Source organism: Talpa occidentalis, unplaced genomic scaffold, assembly GCF_014898055.3.
Source record: "Talpa occidentalis isolate TD23 unplaced genomic scaffold, MPIMG_talOcc4v2.1 talOcc4.10, whole genome shotgun sequence".
NCBI classification, from domain to species: domain Eukaryota; kingdom Metazoa; phylum Chordata; class Mammalia; order Eulipotyphla; family Talpidae; genus Talpa; species Talpa occidentalis.
The window spans coordinates 15,386,871-15,404,263 of record NW_023600993.1 but is presented as its reverse complement, the minus strand read 5'-3'; the positions used below and the strand labels follow the sequence as shown (position 1 = coordinate 15,404,263).

Here is a 17,393-nt window from a genome sequence, read left to right as displayed (position 1 = left end):
CCTCTTTCAGAACATCCTGCCAACTACGCCAATTGTAGGGGCAGGATGGTCACAGGGCAGGTTTTAGGATCCGAGCAGGCCAGGTAAAAGAGGAGTCCTGGAGCCCTTGATGGCTTTCTCAGGCTTTTATTGAGCTGTTACATGTACGGTAGCGACCAGGTACATGGCTGGCAGGGGTACCTGGCCCCTAGCAAGTCTTCACTCTGGGCTGGGTTCTCTCTCTCCTGCTTCTGCTTCTCTCAGTGACTATCTCAATACTCCTCCCATGGCCCACAGAAATAAATAAGACAGCTTGCAACAATGTAACAACTGCAGGAGACATATCAGGCAGGGCAATCTTAATGGTGGGACAGCAGAAAAGCCTGAAAACCATTTACCCTACAGAGGGTTCCTGGAGTTTCGGGCTGTGAACTGGAAAGATGCTTATGTCACCTCCGAAGGGTTGAGCCAGAGGTAGCCGGGGAAAGTTAAATATTTTAGCTCTTTGCACTTTCCCTATTAATATCTCCTTAACCCAAAATTCTGTTCCTGTCTTGGTTTTATTTTATTTTATTTTTGTTTTTTATAGCGCATAAAAAGCCGCTCCCATTGCAGCTGGGCGGGCCACCGACGAGAGATTCTTCTCACTAGAGGGCGCCCTCGAGCACAGCCTCGGAGACTGGATGCCGCAAGACTGAAGAAACAGGAAGCTTGTGACCGACCCGAAACACCCCGCGATAAAGGTTTCGGGGTGGCTCCACCCCTAAAAGCCTACAACTCACAGCAGAAAAGCACCGGCAGGCAGCCCGGGTCTGACCACCCGCTCCGCCCACGAGGGTGGTGCGACGGGTGCCCGGATGCAGATGCGCAGACAGAGTGCGTCACGTAACACCGCCCAATGGGGCGGGACTCTGAGGCGTCGCGGATGCGCCGTAGCGTCACGTGACGGCCAAATCAGCCAATGGGTGAGCGCAGCGGCTATTTCGAATGTGGTGGCGGAGACGGCGGGCGACGCGCGACGGTGCCTTAGACCTGCAAGGCCGGGAGCGCCGGGCGCGAGCCCCGGGCGGCATCGCGGGATCTTGGAATGTAGGACGGAGGTGGACGGCTGCGGCAGACGTAGTGGCCAAGGTACCGTGGTGGGCGCGCTTGCGGGAAGTGGCCCCGGGACCTGCTTCCGGCAACTCAGCCCGCCCCAGGCGCCCGGCTGTCCCAGAACCCCGGAGAGAGAGGCCGCGGGTTTTTCAGGTGCGGAACTGGGGCGTGGGGACCCCTAGTCCCGCCCTAGTCCCCCCGCCCTCGCGGCTTTCTCCGTAATTCTAAGATCGGTGCCCCAGAGTTCGGGCTGCGCTCTCCGATCATCTAAGTTCCTTTTCTGTTAAAAATCTCGTACCATGGGGCCTCCCTGGTGGCGCAAGGGGTTAACCACCGCGCTATGAAGCAATCCGCAGCCTCTGCAGCTCGAGTTCGATCCCCAGCCGGCCAGGGAGAAACGCACATGGTGCAGCAGACCTCTCCTGCCTCACTCACTGCTCCCCTCAGCAGTGTATTTCAGTCAGTCTGCCTGTTTTGTTGCCCACTCTGTCTCTGGTGAATCCTCTCAACCGCCCGCATCTCTGGCCTGTGCCCCAGCCCTTGTATGCATAAATAAATAAATCTTTAAAAAAAAGAAATCTCGTACCTTGCAAAGTTGTGATATGTGAGTAAAGTAGTCGCTGTATTTAAAAAGGCGGCACTCCCACTGCCCACCTGTGACTATGCAGGTGCCTCTTTTCACCAACTCTCTCCCTCTACAGGGCAGCAGCCTCCTATCTGCCCGTGACCTGTCAAGGCTGCCCTCCTACAACCATGCAGGCCTCTCAGCAAACCTGTCCCTTCTGGGGAGGCTCTTCCTGCCCATTCTTGTCTATGCAAGTTTCCTTTATTCTTCTGTCCCTTTCCCTAATAAACCTGCCCTTTAAATATAAAAATAAATAAATAAATAAAAAGTAAGGGTTTACAACTCTGCGGCGCGTTACCCTGACGTCTTCCCTGGTACAGGCTTTTTGTCCCTCTTACTCTGTAGAGGCGGGCACTGACCAGTATTCAAGCCTCGGCAGCAGGATTAATAAAAGAATTATGGGGCCTCCTCGGTGGCGCAGCGGTTGAGCGCTGGGTTGCGAAGCTGCCTGCAGCCTCTGCAGCACCGGCTAGGTGAATTCTCTCACCCTCCCGCGCTACTGAGTGTACCCAGTGCTTGTATGTGTAAGTAAGTAAAAGTAAGTAAGGTAAAGTAAGTAAATAAAGTAAGTAAAGTAAGTAAGTAAAGTCAGTAAAGTAAGTAAGTAAAGTAAGAAAAGTAAGTAAGTAAAGCAAGTAAGTAAAGTAAGTAAAGCAAGTAAGTGAAGTAAGTAAGTAAAGTAAGTAAGTAAATAGATGCAAATATTTTTTAAAAAAAGAATTATGATGGTAATCAAATATTCTAGATTCTTTTGCATCCAAACCCTTTAACCAAATATTATACGACTTGAGACTGTCAAGCGGCCTTGATCTCTTTTCATCCATTCCCTGCACCACACCTCCTCTTAACAACACTGGCCTGCAAAGTGCAATCTAGGGTAAAAGGTGTTCATGAAAGGTAGTTCTTAGCAGCAGTAGACATTCTTAGTGGCAGAAGACTATAGCATATCTGCTTTGCATTCAGAGAGTAAGTGTACTAATGTATTCATGTTTTCCTATTATTTTAAAAGATTTATTTATTTATGCAGACAAGAACTGGGGTAAGGCCAGAGGTGTGTGGGGTGGGAGGATACACCAGAGACAGAGTGGGGAACAGAACAGGCAGCCTGACTGAAACACTGCTGAGGAGAGCAGCAGGCGAGTCAAGAGAGGTCTGCTTCACATGTGGGTAGCTCCCTGGCCAGCCGGGGGATCGAACTTGTGCTAACTGCAGTGGCTGTGGATAGCTTCATAGGTTGTGTCTTAAACCCTTGCACCACCAGGGAGGCCCATGTTTTCCTATTTTTAACTGTATGTAGAACAGTCATGGTTAGTGTCTTGTTTGCTCTATTCATGATTTCCTGGCCGCTCACAGACCTGAGAGTTTTACAAATAACTGAGAAAAATTGGCATATTCTTCTGCCTCAGTTTCTGGTCTTTCTAGCTAACGATTATAATTGCCTACTAATATTGCATATAGTACCACACAATTTAAAGCTCTGAAGACCCCTTTGACTTTCTTGAGAGGGTGTGCCTATCTTACGTAGTAGTGGGTTTTAAGAGTGTGAGAATGACAGGTAATTGAGTAACCTAATCTGATTTACAGAGAACTAGAATATAAAATATATATGATTGCCTCTGAACTAGTGCTATAAGTCTAAATACTAAAAGCTGGCCATAAATGTTTTTAGGAAGCAAATAATAGCATCAAAATATAGTATTACTTTCCATATTGTCTGGCATATAGTAAGCCCCCAATGAGTATTAAGGGTTTTTTTTTTTTTTTTAATATTTATTTATTTATGCATACAAGAGCTGGGGTACAAGCCAGAGATTGTCGGGGGGTGAGAGGATTCACCAGAGACAGAGTGGGGAACAGAACAGGCAGGCTAACTGAAGTAAACTGCTGAGGGGAGCAGCGGATGAGACAGAAGAGGTCTGCCATGCCATGTGGGTTGCTCCCAGGCCAGCCGGGGATAGAACTCGTGCTGCAAAGGCTGCAGAGAGCTTCATAGTGCGGTGCTTAACCCTTTGTACCACCAGGGAGGCCCCAGTGAGTATTTGTTAAAGAATAAATTTCATACTATGAAATCTCTGGGTTGGAAATCTGCATTTTTTTTTTAAATTTCCTATAAAGTACACGAGGAGGATAATATTATGCCCAAAATATTGAGATTTAAAAGCTACCAAATAAGGTTATTATCAGTTTAGCTGTCTGTTTTGCTCTAATTCTTCAGTTACTCTGTTTAATTCATTCCTTATGAATAACCTGTTTTAAGTCTTGTTTTTCATTTGATATTATCTCTTAGGAAAATTGAAGTTTTTATTGTTTTAAATTCCTAGACAGAAGATGGCCAAGGAAAGGTGCCTTAAAAAGTCCTTTCAAGATAGCCTTGAAGATATAAAAAGACGAATGAAAGAAAAAAGGAATAAAAACTTGGCAGAGGTTGGCAAGCGAAAGTCTTTCATAACTGCGCCTTGCCAAATAATCAGTAAGAGATTCTCATGTTGTTCTTTTTGCATCACTTTTTAAATTAATTTAGATTTAATAACTAATAAAAAAAATTTATCTTTATAGTCAACACTTCGACACAGCTGAAAGGCTACCAAGACAACAACAGAATGTTAGTCTTAGCTTTGGAAAATGAAAAATCCAAAGTGAGAGAAGCCCAAGATATCATTCTACAGCTGAGAAAAGAATGTTACTATCTCACATGTCAGCTATATGCATTGAAAGAAAAACTTACATCACAACAAACAGAAGAAACTGCTCAGGTATTTTCATTATAAAGGCTGATTTTCTTTTTTTCTTTTTTTTTTTTTTTTTTAAATATTTATTTATTTAGATAAGAACTGGGGCACAGGCCAGATGCACGGGAGGGTGAGAGGATTCACCAGAGACAGAGCGGGGAACAGAACAGGCAGATTGACTGAAATACACTGCTGAGGGGAGCAGCAGACGAGATGGGAGAGGTCTGCTGCGCCATGTGGGTTGCTCCACGGCCGGCGGGGATTAAACCAGCACTGCAGAGGCTGCGGACAGCTTCACAGCACTGCACTCTACCGCCTGCGCCACCATGGAGGCCCATAAAGGCTGAATTTCTTAGGAAAAATTGTTAAAGCCATGAATGACCAGTTAAGGAAGCTTCAAGGATATAGGTAATTGAGATTTGTGCTTGTCTAACTTGGTTCTGAAAGCAGGTAGGAAGATAAAATGCAAAAGAAACAATTTAGTCTCTTGCACTACCAGTTCTTTTAAATTCAGCTAAGATAAGGCAACTAAAGCTAATGATCTAAAAGAAGTATTTGAATTAGATTAGTCCAGAAGTTTTCATCATTGCCCTAAGTCTTTTCTGAGTAATTTTGTTATATTCATTGGGGTTTTATAAAAACTAACTTTTCTTGGGGTTTGGAGCATATTTAAGTGCTCTTTGGAGAATCATTTTTATCTGCAAGTTGGCTTAATGAGGAAATTTATAAATTAACTCCCAAACAAGAAATATCCTGATCATTTTGCTGTCTGTTTTTAATCTGATCCTGTTTGTGGCCTAGGTTGAATAGAAAGGCCAGCCAAAATGTTTAACAGACATGGAGAAAGCTTGGTTTAGGATATTCTCCGTGTCTCCTTGCGTATTAATCCAAAGAGAGTAAAAATGAACCAGTTTCTCCCTTCTTTTCCCCAAAAATCATGGCCAGGAAAACTACATGGGACATAGAAAGTGAAAAGCTATGGTGTCAGGTGTTAACAGTTTGCTTTCTTCGTGCATGGCCATCTATTTGCTGTGCCCAGGAAGAAAGAAAGTTATGTTGGCACTTGGAGTAGATAAAAAAGTGAGACTATAGCGGGAGAGAGAAAAATTCCTCTAGGGACATTTAATTCTTTCTCTTCCCTTTCCAAAGATTTTGCTGAAATCATATGTGAATGGTATGAAATGTATATTTAACAAGATAAAAACAGTGGAGAAAAAATAATCTGTTGCAGGTTTTCTGACATTTATCAATAATAATTTTTAAGTATTTATTAAAACATATTGTTAGTTACTGGGCAAACGTGTTCCCAGTATTGAAAACATCGAAGTTGTTTTCTGTCATTCATTTGTTCCTTGTGTGACTGATTCTCAGCCATAATTACACTGGTGCTTCCATGTTTATCCATCAACTTTGCAGGGATGAGGAGGCTTAAATACTTTAATAAGAAGGATGTTCTTGCCTACCAATAAGAAGTTAACTTAATAAGGATTAATCAGAAAGGAATTTCTAATACTCGTTTCCTAAATTTCACAATTGATCTTTTTAATAATTTGTTTTTAAATTATGTCACTTTATAGTTAAACATTTTCCTTTACCTTTCATAGTAATTGTCTTAAAATATTAGCTCTATAGATAATATAAAACTTTTAACAGGGCTAAATTTCTATTTGTTTTGATTCTTATTAACAGTTTTAATCTATTCTTTGTAATGCCAGTACATTGTCCGTCAAATTTCAGAAAACAGTTGATTTAGAATGCTTTCAAGGGAATTAGACTGGAATTCTCATCTCTTTAATAAATATCTACAAACCTGTCTTTTCTTGTATTCTCCATCTTCCCTTTTTGTTTTAGTAACAGAAGTGTCCCTGCCCCTATCAGAAGTCAAGTCCTCCCCTTGTGTATCAGATTCTCTCCGTCTCGTCACTCCTAAGACTGCGCTCCTGAAATTTTGTGTTCCATTCCAATATATATATTTATATATATATCTACCTCTACTAAATCACTTTGGCTTTCATATAAATGTGCTTTAGTATTTCTCACTTTAAGAGGAAAAAGAGAATAATGAAAGCTCTCCTGATTTCATCTCTAGCTCCTCATTTCTCAATTTATCTTCATAGCAGAATTTTCTCAAAAGCAGTGCACTTACTGTTTTCACTTCAAATTCCATTCACATTTGAACTCTTACCTGACTTTTATTCCTGCCATTCTATTGTCACTCTGAGTCAAGGTCACCAAAGCCTCCATCTTAAAAAATTCAATGGTCAGCGGCCTCCCCGGTGGCGCAGTGGTTGAGCGCTGGGTTGTGAAGCTGCCCGAAGCCTCTGCAGCGCCAGTTCGATCCCCAGCCACCGGGCGAGGGTCCCACATGGCGCGCAGACCTCTCCTGGCGCACCCACTGCCCCCCCTCAGCGGTGTACCTCATCAGTCTGCCTGCTCTGCTCTCCCCTCTGGCTCTAGTGAATTCTCTCATCTTCCCGCACTTCTGGCTGTACCCAGTGCTTGTATAAATAAATAAATAAATAAATAATAAAATAAAAATAAAATCCCGCCAACAGTGCACCAGGGTTCCTATTAAAAAAAAAATTCAATGGTCATACCCCTTAATTCTTGATCTTGAAATAATATCCAAGCCAGGGATTTTCTTTGCTTGAAATGCTTGCTCTCTATCTAAACCTCTTGTTGACCTCTTTTAAGTCAATTGTCATTAGACCCATGTTATCTTATCCCTCCCATAGCTTTTAAATGCTTTCTGCTGTGACCTCTACTGGTCTTCATCTCTCTTATGGGACTGTATTCCTAACTTATACCATGTCTTGCTTGATTTACTCCGTTGACTTCCTAACTGCTGCCATTGGCCCCTTTCTATCCATGTTTTCACACAGTGGTCAAACCTATCTTCTTTAAACTTGTATCATTTTCTTCCCTACTCAATATTTAAGTGATTTTCCTTCACACTCAGAATAAAACCCAAACTCATGTCTCTCAAGATATGCACATCTCCTATTCTTCTCAATGACTAGGTTTCTTCCACAATGGCCTTTCTTTTCTAATCCAGACAGGTTTTTCCTACATCATGATTTGTCTATGTATTTCCACTGTCTGCTCTTTGTACTGCTCTTTTCTTTTTTTTTTTTTTTTAAATAATAAATATTATTTTTATATTCCCCCATACAACTGCACATGCCCCATTCTGACCCCAATCCCTCCCCTCCCGGTCCCCACCCCCCAAAAAGTGTCTCTGGTTCATAGTTTTTTGTTGATTTTGATTTTCACTTTCTTATAGTTATTCATTTTCCTGATCCCTTATTTAAGTTTTCTAGATTCCTGCTATGAGTGAGACCATCCGGTATTTTTCTTTTTCTTTTTGGCTTATTTCGCTGAGCATGATCCCTTCCAGCGCCATCCATGTTGCTGCAAATTGCATGTGTTTATCTTTTTTGAATGCTGAGTAATATTCCATGGTATCTATGTACCACATCTTCTTGATCCAGTCATCTATTTTTGGGCATTTGGGCTGTTTCCAAAGCTTAGCTATTGTAAATAGTGCTGCTATAAACATAGGGGTGCAGGTGTTCTTTGGAATTGATGTTTCTGTGTCCTTTGGGTAAATACCTAGGAGTGGAATTGCTGGATCATATGGAAGCTCTATGTTTAGTAGGTCCAGAAATCTCCACACAGCTCTCCATAGTGGTTGGACCAGTTTGCATTCCCACCAACAGTGCAGGAGAGTTCCTTTTTCTCCACACCCTCACCAACATTTGTTGTTGCTAGTTTTTTTAATATGTGCCATTCTCACTGGTGTGATATGGTATCTCATGGTAGTTTTGATTTGCATTTCCCTGATGACAAGTGATGTTGAACATTTTTTCATATGTCTGTTGGCATTTGCATTTCCTCTTCAGTGAAGTTTCTTTTTAGCTCTTCTGCCCATTTTTTGACTGGGTTATTTTCTTTGTTGTTGTTGAGTCTCATCAACTCTTTGCAGATTTTTGTGATCAATCCTTTATCATTAGTGTTGGGTGCAAAAATGTTCTCCCAGTTGGTGGGGTTTCTCTTTGTTTTTGTTATTGTCTCTTTTGCTGTGCAGAAGCTCTTTAATTTGATGTAGTCCCAGCTGTTTATCTTTGCCTTCACTATCACTGCTTTGGGTGATGTGTCTGTAAAGATGTCTTTGATATGCAGATCACGTAGTATGTCACCTATATTTCCTTCTATGTATTTTATGGTTTCAGGTCTTATGTCTAGTTCTTTAATCCATTTTGAGTTGATTTTTGTGTATGGTGTGAAGTAGTGGTCAAGCTTCATTCTTTTGCATGTAGCGACCCAGTTTTCCCAGCACCATTTATTGAACAAACTTTCTTTGCTCCAATGCATAGTCTTTGCTCCTTTGTCAAAGATTAGTTGACCATAAATCTGTGGGTTTATTTCTGGATTTTCTATTCGATTCCATTGGTCTGTATGTCTGTTCTTGTTCCAATACCATGCAGTTTTGATGATTATGGCTTTGTAGTATAGTTTGAAGTCTGGGAGTGTGATGCCTCCATTTCCTTCTTTTTTTTCAGTAGAGCTTTGGCTATTCGGGGTTTTTTGTGATTCCATATGAATTTCATCAATAATTGTTCTATTTCTTTGAAGAATGACATTGAAATTTTGATTGGAATAGCATTGAATCTGTATATTGCTTTTGGAAGGATGGCCATTTTAATAATGTTTATTCTTCCAATCCATGAGCAGGGGATGTCTTTCCATTTCTTTGTGTCTTCTTCTATTTCTTTTAACAGTGTTTTATAATTTTCTTTGTATAGGTCCTTTACCTCTTTTGTTAGATTTATTCCCAAATATTTGATTTTTTTTGTTTCGATAATAAAAGGGATGGTTTTCTTGATTTCTTCTTCTTCAGATTTATTGTTTGTGTATAGGAAGGCTACTGACTTTTGCGTGTTGATTTTGTATCCTGCCACTTTACTGAACTGATTGATGAGTTGAATTAGTTTTTCTGTGGAGTTTTTGGGGTTCTCTATGTATATTATCATATCATCTGCAAATAGTGATAGTTTGACTTCTTCTTTTCCTATTTGGATTCCTTGGATGTCTTTCTCTTGTCTTATTGCTCTGGCTAGGACTTCCAGTATTATATTAAAAAGCAGTGGTGAGAGTGGACATCCTTGTCTTGTTCCAGATCTTAATGGAATTGCTTTCAGCTTTTCACCATTGAGAATGATACTGGCTGTTGGCTTGTCATAGATGGCCTTTATGATGTTGAGGTATGTTCCTTGTATCCCAAGAATTTCAAGGGCTTTTATCATGAATGGGTGTTGCACTTTGTCAAAAGCTTTCTCAGCATCTATTGATATTATCATATGGTTTTTATATTTCTTTTTGTTGATGTGTTGGATAACGTTGATTGATTTTCGGATGTTAAACCATCCTTGTGTCCCTGGAATGAATCCTACTTGGTCGTGGTGAATTATCTTATGGATACATTGTTGGATTCTGATAGCTAAAATTTTATTGAGGATTTTTGCATCAGTGTTCATTAGGGAGATTGGCCTGTAGTTTTCCTTTTTTGTGTTGTCCTTGTTCGGTTTTGGTATAAGTGTAATGTTGGCTTCATAGAACGTGTTTGGTATTGTCCCTTCCTTCTCAATTTTTTGGAAGAGTTTGTGAAGGATAGGCACTAATTCATCTCTGAATGTTTGGTAGAATTCATTTGTAAATCCATCAGGTCCTGGGCTTTTGTTTTTGGGGAGGTTTTTGATTACCATTTCAATTTCGCTGCTTGTAATTGGTCTGTTTAGGTGTTCTATTTCTTCTTTATCTAGCTTTGGGTGATTGTAGAGTTGTAGGAATTTGTCCATCTCCTCTAGATTGTTAAACTTGTTTCCATATAACTGTTCATAGTAGTTACTGATTATTCTTTTGATTTCTGCTGTGTCCGTTGTGATTTCTCCTCTTTCATTGATGATCCTGTTTATTTGTGCTTTCTCCCTTTTTTCCTTTGTGAGCCTGGCTAGGGGTTTGTCTATTTTATTGATTTTTTCAAAGAACCAGCTCTTGGTTTCATTGATCTTTTGGATTGTTTTTTTAGTTTCAATTTCATTTATTTCTGCTTTGGTTTTTATTATTTCTTTTCTTCTACTGGTTTTGGGTTTTTTTTTGTTCTTTTTCTAGATCTTTGAGCTTTGAGATTAGGTTGTTTCTTTGAGCTCTTTCTTGTTTCTTGATGTGAGCTTCTATTGCTATATATTTTCCTCTTATTACTGCTTTTGCTGCATCCCATACATTTAGGATATTGGTGTCCTCCTTGTCGTTCAATTCAAAGAATTTTTTAATTTCTTCTTTGATCTCCTCATTAGTCCAGTGGTCTTCCAGTAGTGTGGTTTTTAATCTCCATGAGGTAGGAAAGTTCCTTGCCTTCTTTTTATGGTTTATTTCTAGTTTGATGCCTTCATGGTCAGAAAAGATGGTTGATATGATTTCAATCTTGGTGTATCTGTTGATGTTTGTCTTGTGCCCCAGTATGTGATCGATCCTGGAGAATGATCCATGTGCGCTTGAGAAAAATGTGTACTCCGTTTTTTGGGGGTTTAGTGTTCTATAGATGTCTGTTAAGCCCAATTGCTCTAGGTCCTTATATAGAGCTTTGGTTTCTTTACTTATTTTTTGTCTTGTTGATCTATCCATTGTTGATAGTGGTGTGTTGAAGTCTCCCACTACGTATGTGTTTTCTCTGATGTCTGTTTTCAGAGAGGACAACAGTTGTCTGATATATTTTGGTGCTCCTTCGTTTGGTGAGTATATGTTAATGAGTGTTATTTCTTCTTGAAGTATTGTCCCCTTGATCATAATGTAGTGACCATTGGGGTCTCTTTTTATCTTTTTGAGTTTGAAATGTGTTTTATCTGATATAAGTATAGCTGTTCCTGCTTTCTTTTTTGGTCCATTTGCTTGTAGGATTGTTTTCCATCCTTTGACTTTGAGCCTATTTTTATCTTTTGTAGCTAAATGTGTTTCCTGGAGACAGCAAAAGGTTGGGTTTTGTTTCTTAATCCAGGCTGCAACTCTGTGTCTTTTTATTGAAGAGTTTAGTCCATTTACATTTAGAGTTAATATTGATATGTTAGCATCTGTATTTGCCATTGTGTTTGTCTTTCCTTTGATTTTATTTATTCTTTTAATAACTTTTTTTTTTTTTTTTTTTGGTCTTCTTTCGTTGTTATTCGTCCTCTGAGGTTCTGGCTTTAGGACTCCTTGTAGTATTTTTTGGAGTGGGGGTTTAGTTGTAATGAAATTCCGGAGTTTCTGTTTGTCTGGGAAGGTCCATATTCTTTCTTCAAAGAGGAAGGAGAGCTTTGTGGGATAGAGTATTCTTGGTTGGCATCTGTTTTCTTGGAGTCTGTTGACTATGTCCCTCCACTCTCTCCTTGCCCGTAGTGTTTCTTCGGAGAAGTCTGATGTCAGCCTGATTGGTTTTCCTTTGAATGTTATCTGTTTCTTCCCTCTTGCCAGCTTCATTATTTTTCCTTGTCCTGGATTCTTGGGAGCTTTACTATTATGTGTCTTGCTGTATTTTTCCTTTCGTCGTGGAAGTTTGGTGTTCTTGCTTCTTGTATATCAATTTTCAGCTCCTTCTTCACATTTGGGAAGTTCTCTTCAATTATCTCTCTGAATATTTTCTCTGTTCCTACATCTCTCTCCTCTCCTTCTGGAATTCCTATAACTCTTACATTTCCTTTCCTCATGGAGTCAGATAGTTCCCGAAGTCTTTCTTCGTTCTTTTTCCTTCTTACATCTCTTTCCTTTTCTGTTTTGGTTCTTTTTATTTTTGTGTCTTCAAGAGTACTTATTCGTTCTTCCATTTCATCTATTCTGCTTTCATTGCTTTTCCCAGAGTTCTTTAGTTCCTCCATTAATTCTTTGATGTCTTGCATTTCTTTTACTTCCCTCTTTAGGGACTCAATTTCATTCTTCTGACCATTGTTTTCCCTCTTTAGGGACTCAATTTCATTCTTCTGACCATTGTTTTCCCTCTTTAGGGACTCAATTTCCTTCTTCTGATCGTTGTTTTCCCTTATGACTTCTGCCACTTTTTTAATCAGGGCAATTTTAAATTCTCTTTCTGGAAGGCTCAGAAGTTCTTCCAAGTTACTGTCGTTGCAATCTGGAGGGTGGTTTTCTTTTTGTGGTGTGCTTCTTTCCTGAGGCGTTGTTAGGTTGCGTGTGGTTCTTCTACTCGCTACTGTCTGTTTTCTAATTTGTCGTATGCATTGGGACACTGTGTTGCTCGGACTGGCCATCATCTTGGGTGAACTTCTCCGCTCCCCTCTGGCTTCTTCCAGTAACCATCTCTGGCTTCTGGGGGAGCTTTCTGCTGGTTTTAGGCAGTCTTTACTGAAGAAATGTCCCTGTTCGAAACTGGCGAAGCGGGATGCAGTCCCTGCGCATCCGGTCTCAGGCACACTCTTCTGCGTGCCCGGTCTGCCCCGGACGTGGGTGCCTGCTCCCTCTGTGGGCTCAGACTGCTGGTTGGAAGGGGCCTGGCGTGGGCTAACTTCCCAGCTGGCCACTGGGTCCTCCAGAAGCCTTCTGCCCTTTTCAAGAAGTCTTAAGAAATTTCCCTGTTCTATGGGGTGTTAGTGACTTTTTTTCTGGTCGCTAGGTGGCAACCTATTGTCCTTGGGGGGCTGTTTTTCAACCCCCCCACCCCCGTGGGACAGGGAACAGAGAGCTAGAATGGTAGGGTAAACCTCAACGGCTTTGGGGTGCTGTGTCTGCCTTGTGCCCCACCGTCGTGGAGAACCCACGCCCAGAATTTCGTGCCCCGGGTCTCAGTTCAAAGCCCTCAGGTCCAGGACGCGGGCTGTAGCCCAGTTCAGTGGCGCGGGAATGGCGCCTTTTGCACCCGCTCCCGTGCCTGGGCGCCTGGTTCCTGCTTACTCAGTGAGGGACTTTCACCCCCGTGAGGGCCTCCGCGCGTCTCCCCGCAAGCCTAGGTCGCAGGCGCAGGGACCTGGGCAGCCGGGATCCCGGTCCGCGTTTGCTTTTCAAATGCGCCAAGCGCGCCGCTTTTCTGTGCAAGCTTACCGGCAGCCCGGGCTGTGTGCGCGTCTCCCGGGGTCTTTGTTCTTCTCTAATGGCGCCCGGAGCCGTTCGCTCACCGCTGCGGTGAATCCTGCAGGGTTCTCCACAGCTCCTGTTCACAGGGTGTGGTGGCTGCAATAGTTCCTTTCCACTCACAGTCCCGCTTGCTGCATAGTTTGTTCTTGTTGGCCGTTTTGGTTTGTTGTTTTCCTCCTCTCTGCCGGTCGGAGAGTGCCGACTCTGTGGGCGGGGGAGGGGAGCAGGGTTCTGCCTCTACTGCTCTTTCAATAGCTGACTCTTGCATTCTTCAGATTTCAGATGAAAATCACTTTCTCTGAAAGAGCTCCCCGCCTCAGTTACACTTTGAGTATTTCCTTCATAGCACTCTGAAGTTGTTTGTATATTTCTTCCTTTTCTTGTAAAAACTTTTTCTTCCTGCGTAAGAATGAAATCTTTAGTGCCTCCCCTGGTTGCGCAGGCGGTTGACCTCCGCACTGTGAAGCTGTCTGCAGCCTCTGCAGTGTTGGTTCGATCCCGGCCTGCTGGAGAGGGTCCCACATGGCACAGCAGACCTCTCCTATCTCTCCCACTGCTCCCCTCAGCAGTGTATTTCGTCAGTCTGCCTGTTCTGTTCCCTGATCTGTCTCTGGTGAATCCTCTCACCCTCCCGCGAATGTGGCCTGTACCCCAGTTCTTGTATGAATAAATAAATAAATCTTTAAAAAAAAAAAAAGAATGAAAACTTTAAAAGGGTAGGACTTAACCTGTTTTTTAGCTGCTATAAAACCAGTTCTTAAAACACAAAAATTGTGTTTAGTGTTGAATAAATGAATACTTATTATGATTATTTCAGTTATAACAGTGTTTTCTTTGTTTTAATACATGAACAGAACCAGGAAGTATGCCCTTCTAGAATGGACTCAAGTATTGATGACAACTTCAGAGATTCATTTGTGAAGGATTTACCGTTAGTATCAAATTCTTTTGATTATTAGTAACCAAGAAATATTTAATTCTATAGTCCACTTATGAAAGGAAATTTGCATTGTATTGTATTGACTCTTGTATTCATAGTCTGATGTTCTCCTCTGAGAAAATTTGATTTGTTGCAATTCTGTTACACATAGCCAAACTAAAGCTTTCGTATATAAAATTGCCTTTTAATGTCTAGGAATAAGCAGCTTCTCTAGAATGTTTAAACAGTTCCCCTCAGTCACATTTTTCTTATATCATGTTTTTATCCTGAGAAGGGTTGATTATTTCAGTGATGGTATTTTGCCAGTCTAACAAATAGTTTAGAAAAGAAATATAAAATATATTAAGCATATCTCACTGTCTTGCTAATCTAATTCATTCATTAATACAACCATACCCCATATGCCTTCTTTCCTTTCTCTTGGATTAAGTGTACTTCATATGTTTGCTTATGAAATTTTGTTATAATTACATATATTAAAATTCACAGATCTTAATTACACAGTTCAATGAATTTGACTAATGTATATACATGTGGAACATACAAAACCTCAACAGAGCCACTGCCATAACTCTAGCTTGGGGTTTCTCAGTCTTAGCATGACTGCCATTTTGGGCCACATTGGAATATGGAGCAGCAATTTGGGCCTCTACCCACTGAATGCTACCCCCTCACCCAGTCACAAGAACCAGTATGTCTTCAAACATTGCCAGATATCCCTAGGAAGTGTAATTGTTACTGCCACTTTTGAGTCTGTCCCCCTCTTACAGAAGTAATCGCTGAGATGACTTCCTAGTACCATATTTATTTTAATCATGAATAGTTTTTAAACTACTGAACTTGAAGACCTAAAAAAATCATTTATATGTAATAGGAAAAAATTAACATGAGGTAATCACATTTATATAAGATTTCTAAAATTGTTATTAGTTGGTTATCATGTCTCTGTTACCTCAACTATATTTAATTTTTGATGTCTTAAGGGGAAAATTCGCCGCAAAAATATAAATAATATAGAGGGGCGGAGCAACATGGCGGCGAGGAGACGCTGCGAGTGAGATCTCCCATTAAAAAAAAGTTAATAGGGAGGAAAAGCGGCAGGTCCCAGTGAGAACTGGGACACGGAAGATAAACAGACGACTCCAGCAAACTACCCGAAGAAGAAAGTGGCCATAAAAGAGGACCAGAAGGGAGGAAAGCGCAGAACCCTGCTCCCTCCCCCGCCCACAAAGTCGGCACTCTCCGACCAGCAGAGAGGAGGGAAAAAAAAAAAAAAACTAACTAAAATGACCAACAAGAACAAACTACGCAGCAAGCGGGACTGTGAGTGGAAAGGAACTTTTTCACCCACCACACCCCGTGAACGGGAGCTGTGGAGAACCCTGCAGGATTCGCCGCGGAGGTGAGCTCCAGGCGCCATTAAAGATAGTCCCCGCCCCCCAAGAGGAGGCCAGCACCAGCACACAGCCCCGGGCCGCCCGGTAAGCTTGCGCGGAAAAGCGGCGCGCGCTGGAAAACCAAACGCGGATCGGGATCGGGTTTGTGCGGAAAAGCGGCGCGGATCGGAATCGGGATCGCGCGGAAAAGCAGTGCAGTTGAAAAGCAAACGCGGATCCGGATCGCAGCTGCCCAGGTCCCCGCACCTGCGACCTAGGCTTGCGGGGAGACGCGCGGAGGCCCTCACTGAGTGAGCAGGAACCAGGCGCCCAGGCCCCGGGGGCGGGATTCAAAAGGCGCCATTCCCGCGCCACTGAACTGGGCTACAGCCCGCGTCCTGGAACTGAGGGCTTTGGAACTGAGACCCGGGGCACGAAATTAGGGGCGTGGGTTTCCCCACGATGGTGGGGCACAAGGTAGACACAGCACCCCAAAGCCGTTGAGGTTTACCCTACCATTCCCGCTCTGTTCCCTGTCCCACGGGGTGGAAAATCAGCTCCCCAAGGGCTCTAGGTGAGATCTCTGGCGCCACCTAGCGACTTGAAACCAGCAGAGGCTCCTGGAGGAGCCAGTGGCCAGCGGGAGTTAGCCCACGCCGGGCCCCTTCCGACCAGTAGTCTGAGCCCACAGGGGGAGCGAGCACCCACAGCCGGGGCAGACCAGGCACGCAGAAGAGTGTGCCTGAGACCGGACGTGCAGGGAGTGTGTCCCACATCACCATTTTAGAACAGGGACATTTCTTCAGTAAAGACTACCTGCAGAAGACTTCCTCAGGAGCCAGAGGTGAGCGGGGGAAGTTCGCCCACGCCAGACCCCCTCTGGCCTGCAGTCCAAGCCCAGAGGGGGAGCAGGAACCCACCGCCGGGGCAGACCAGGCGCACAGGGGAGTGTGTCCCCACATCGGCATTTTAGAACAGGGACCTTTCTCCAGTAAAGACTGCTTGAAACTGACATATGGCTCCTGGAGGAACCAGAGGGGAGCAGAGAAGCTCACCCAAGACGCCGGCCAGTCCCAACAACACAGTGTCCAACGCATACGGCAAATTTAGAAAACAGACAGTAGGAAAGTAGAAGAACCACACGCAACTAGCAACTCCCCAGGGAAAAAAGCACACCAAAAAAGAAAACCAGCCCCGATTGCAACACAGTAACTTGAAGAACTTCTGAGCCTTCCAGAAAGAGAATTTAAAATGCCGTGATAAAAAAACTGACAGAAAGTCATAAAGAAAACAATGATAAGGGAAAAATAATCAACGATCAGAAGAATGAAAGTGAGTCCCTAAAGAGGGAAAACAATGGTCAGAAGAATGAAATTGAGTCCCTAAAGAGGGAAGTAAAAGAAATGCAAGACATCAAAGAATTAATGGAGGAACTAAAGAATTCTGGGAAGCAATGAAAGCAGAATAGATGAAATGGAAGAACGAATAAGTACTCTGAAGACACAGAAATAAAAAGAACCAAAACAGAAAAG

The 17,393-nt window shown here is 42.6% G+C and overlaps 1 protein-coding gene across 2 annotated transcripts in view; it reads left to right on the top strand.

Moving 5' to 3' along the window:
* Positions 1 to 987: 987 nt before the first annotated feature.
* The window catches only part of SGO1 (shugoshin 1), a 26,068-nt gene continuing 9,662 nt past the window's right edge, over positions 988 to 17,393 (top strand). Inside the window, exons 1-4 of one of the 2 annotated variants that reach the window (XM_037524995.2) lie at positions 988 to 1,110; positions 4,021 to 4,169; positions 4,256 to 4,452; positions 14,400 to 14,476. In XM_037524995.2, the coding sequence (XP_037380892.1) occupies positions 4,028 to 4,169; positions 4,256 to 4,452; positions 14,400 to 14,476 (416 nt within the window). In that variant the 5' untranslated portion in view covers positions 988 to 1,110; positions 4,021 to 4,027. Of the gene's footprint in view, positions 1,111 to 1,165; positions 1,228 to 4,020; positions 4,170 to 4,255; positions 4,453 to 14,399; positions 14,477 to 17,393 lie in introns of those variants that run through there. The other variant, XM_037525004.2, reaches the window with a different exon arrangement.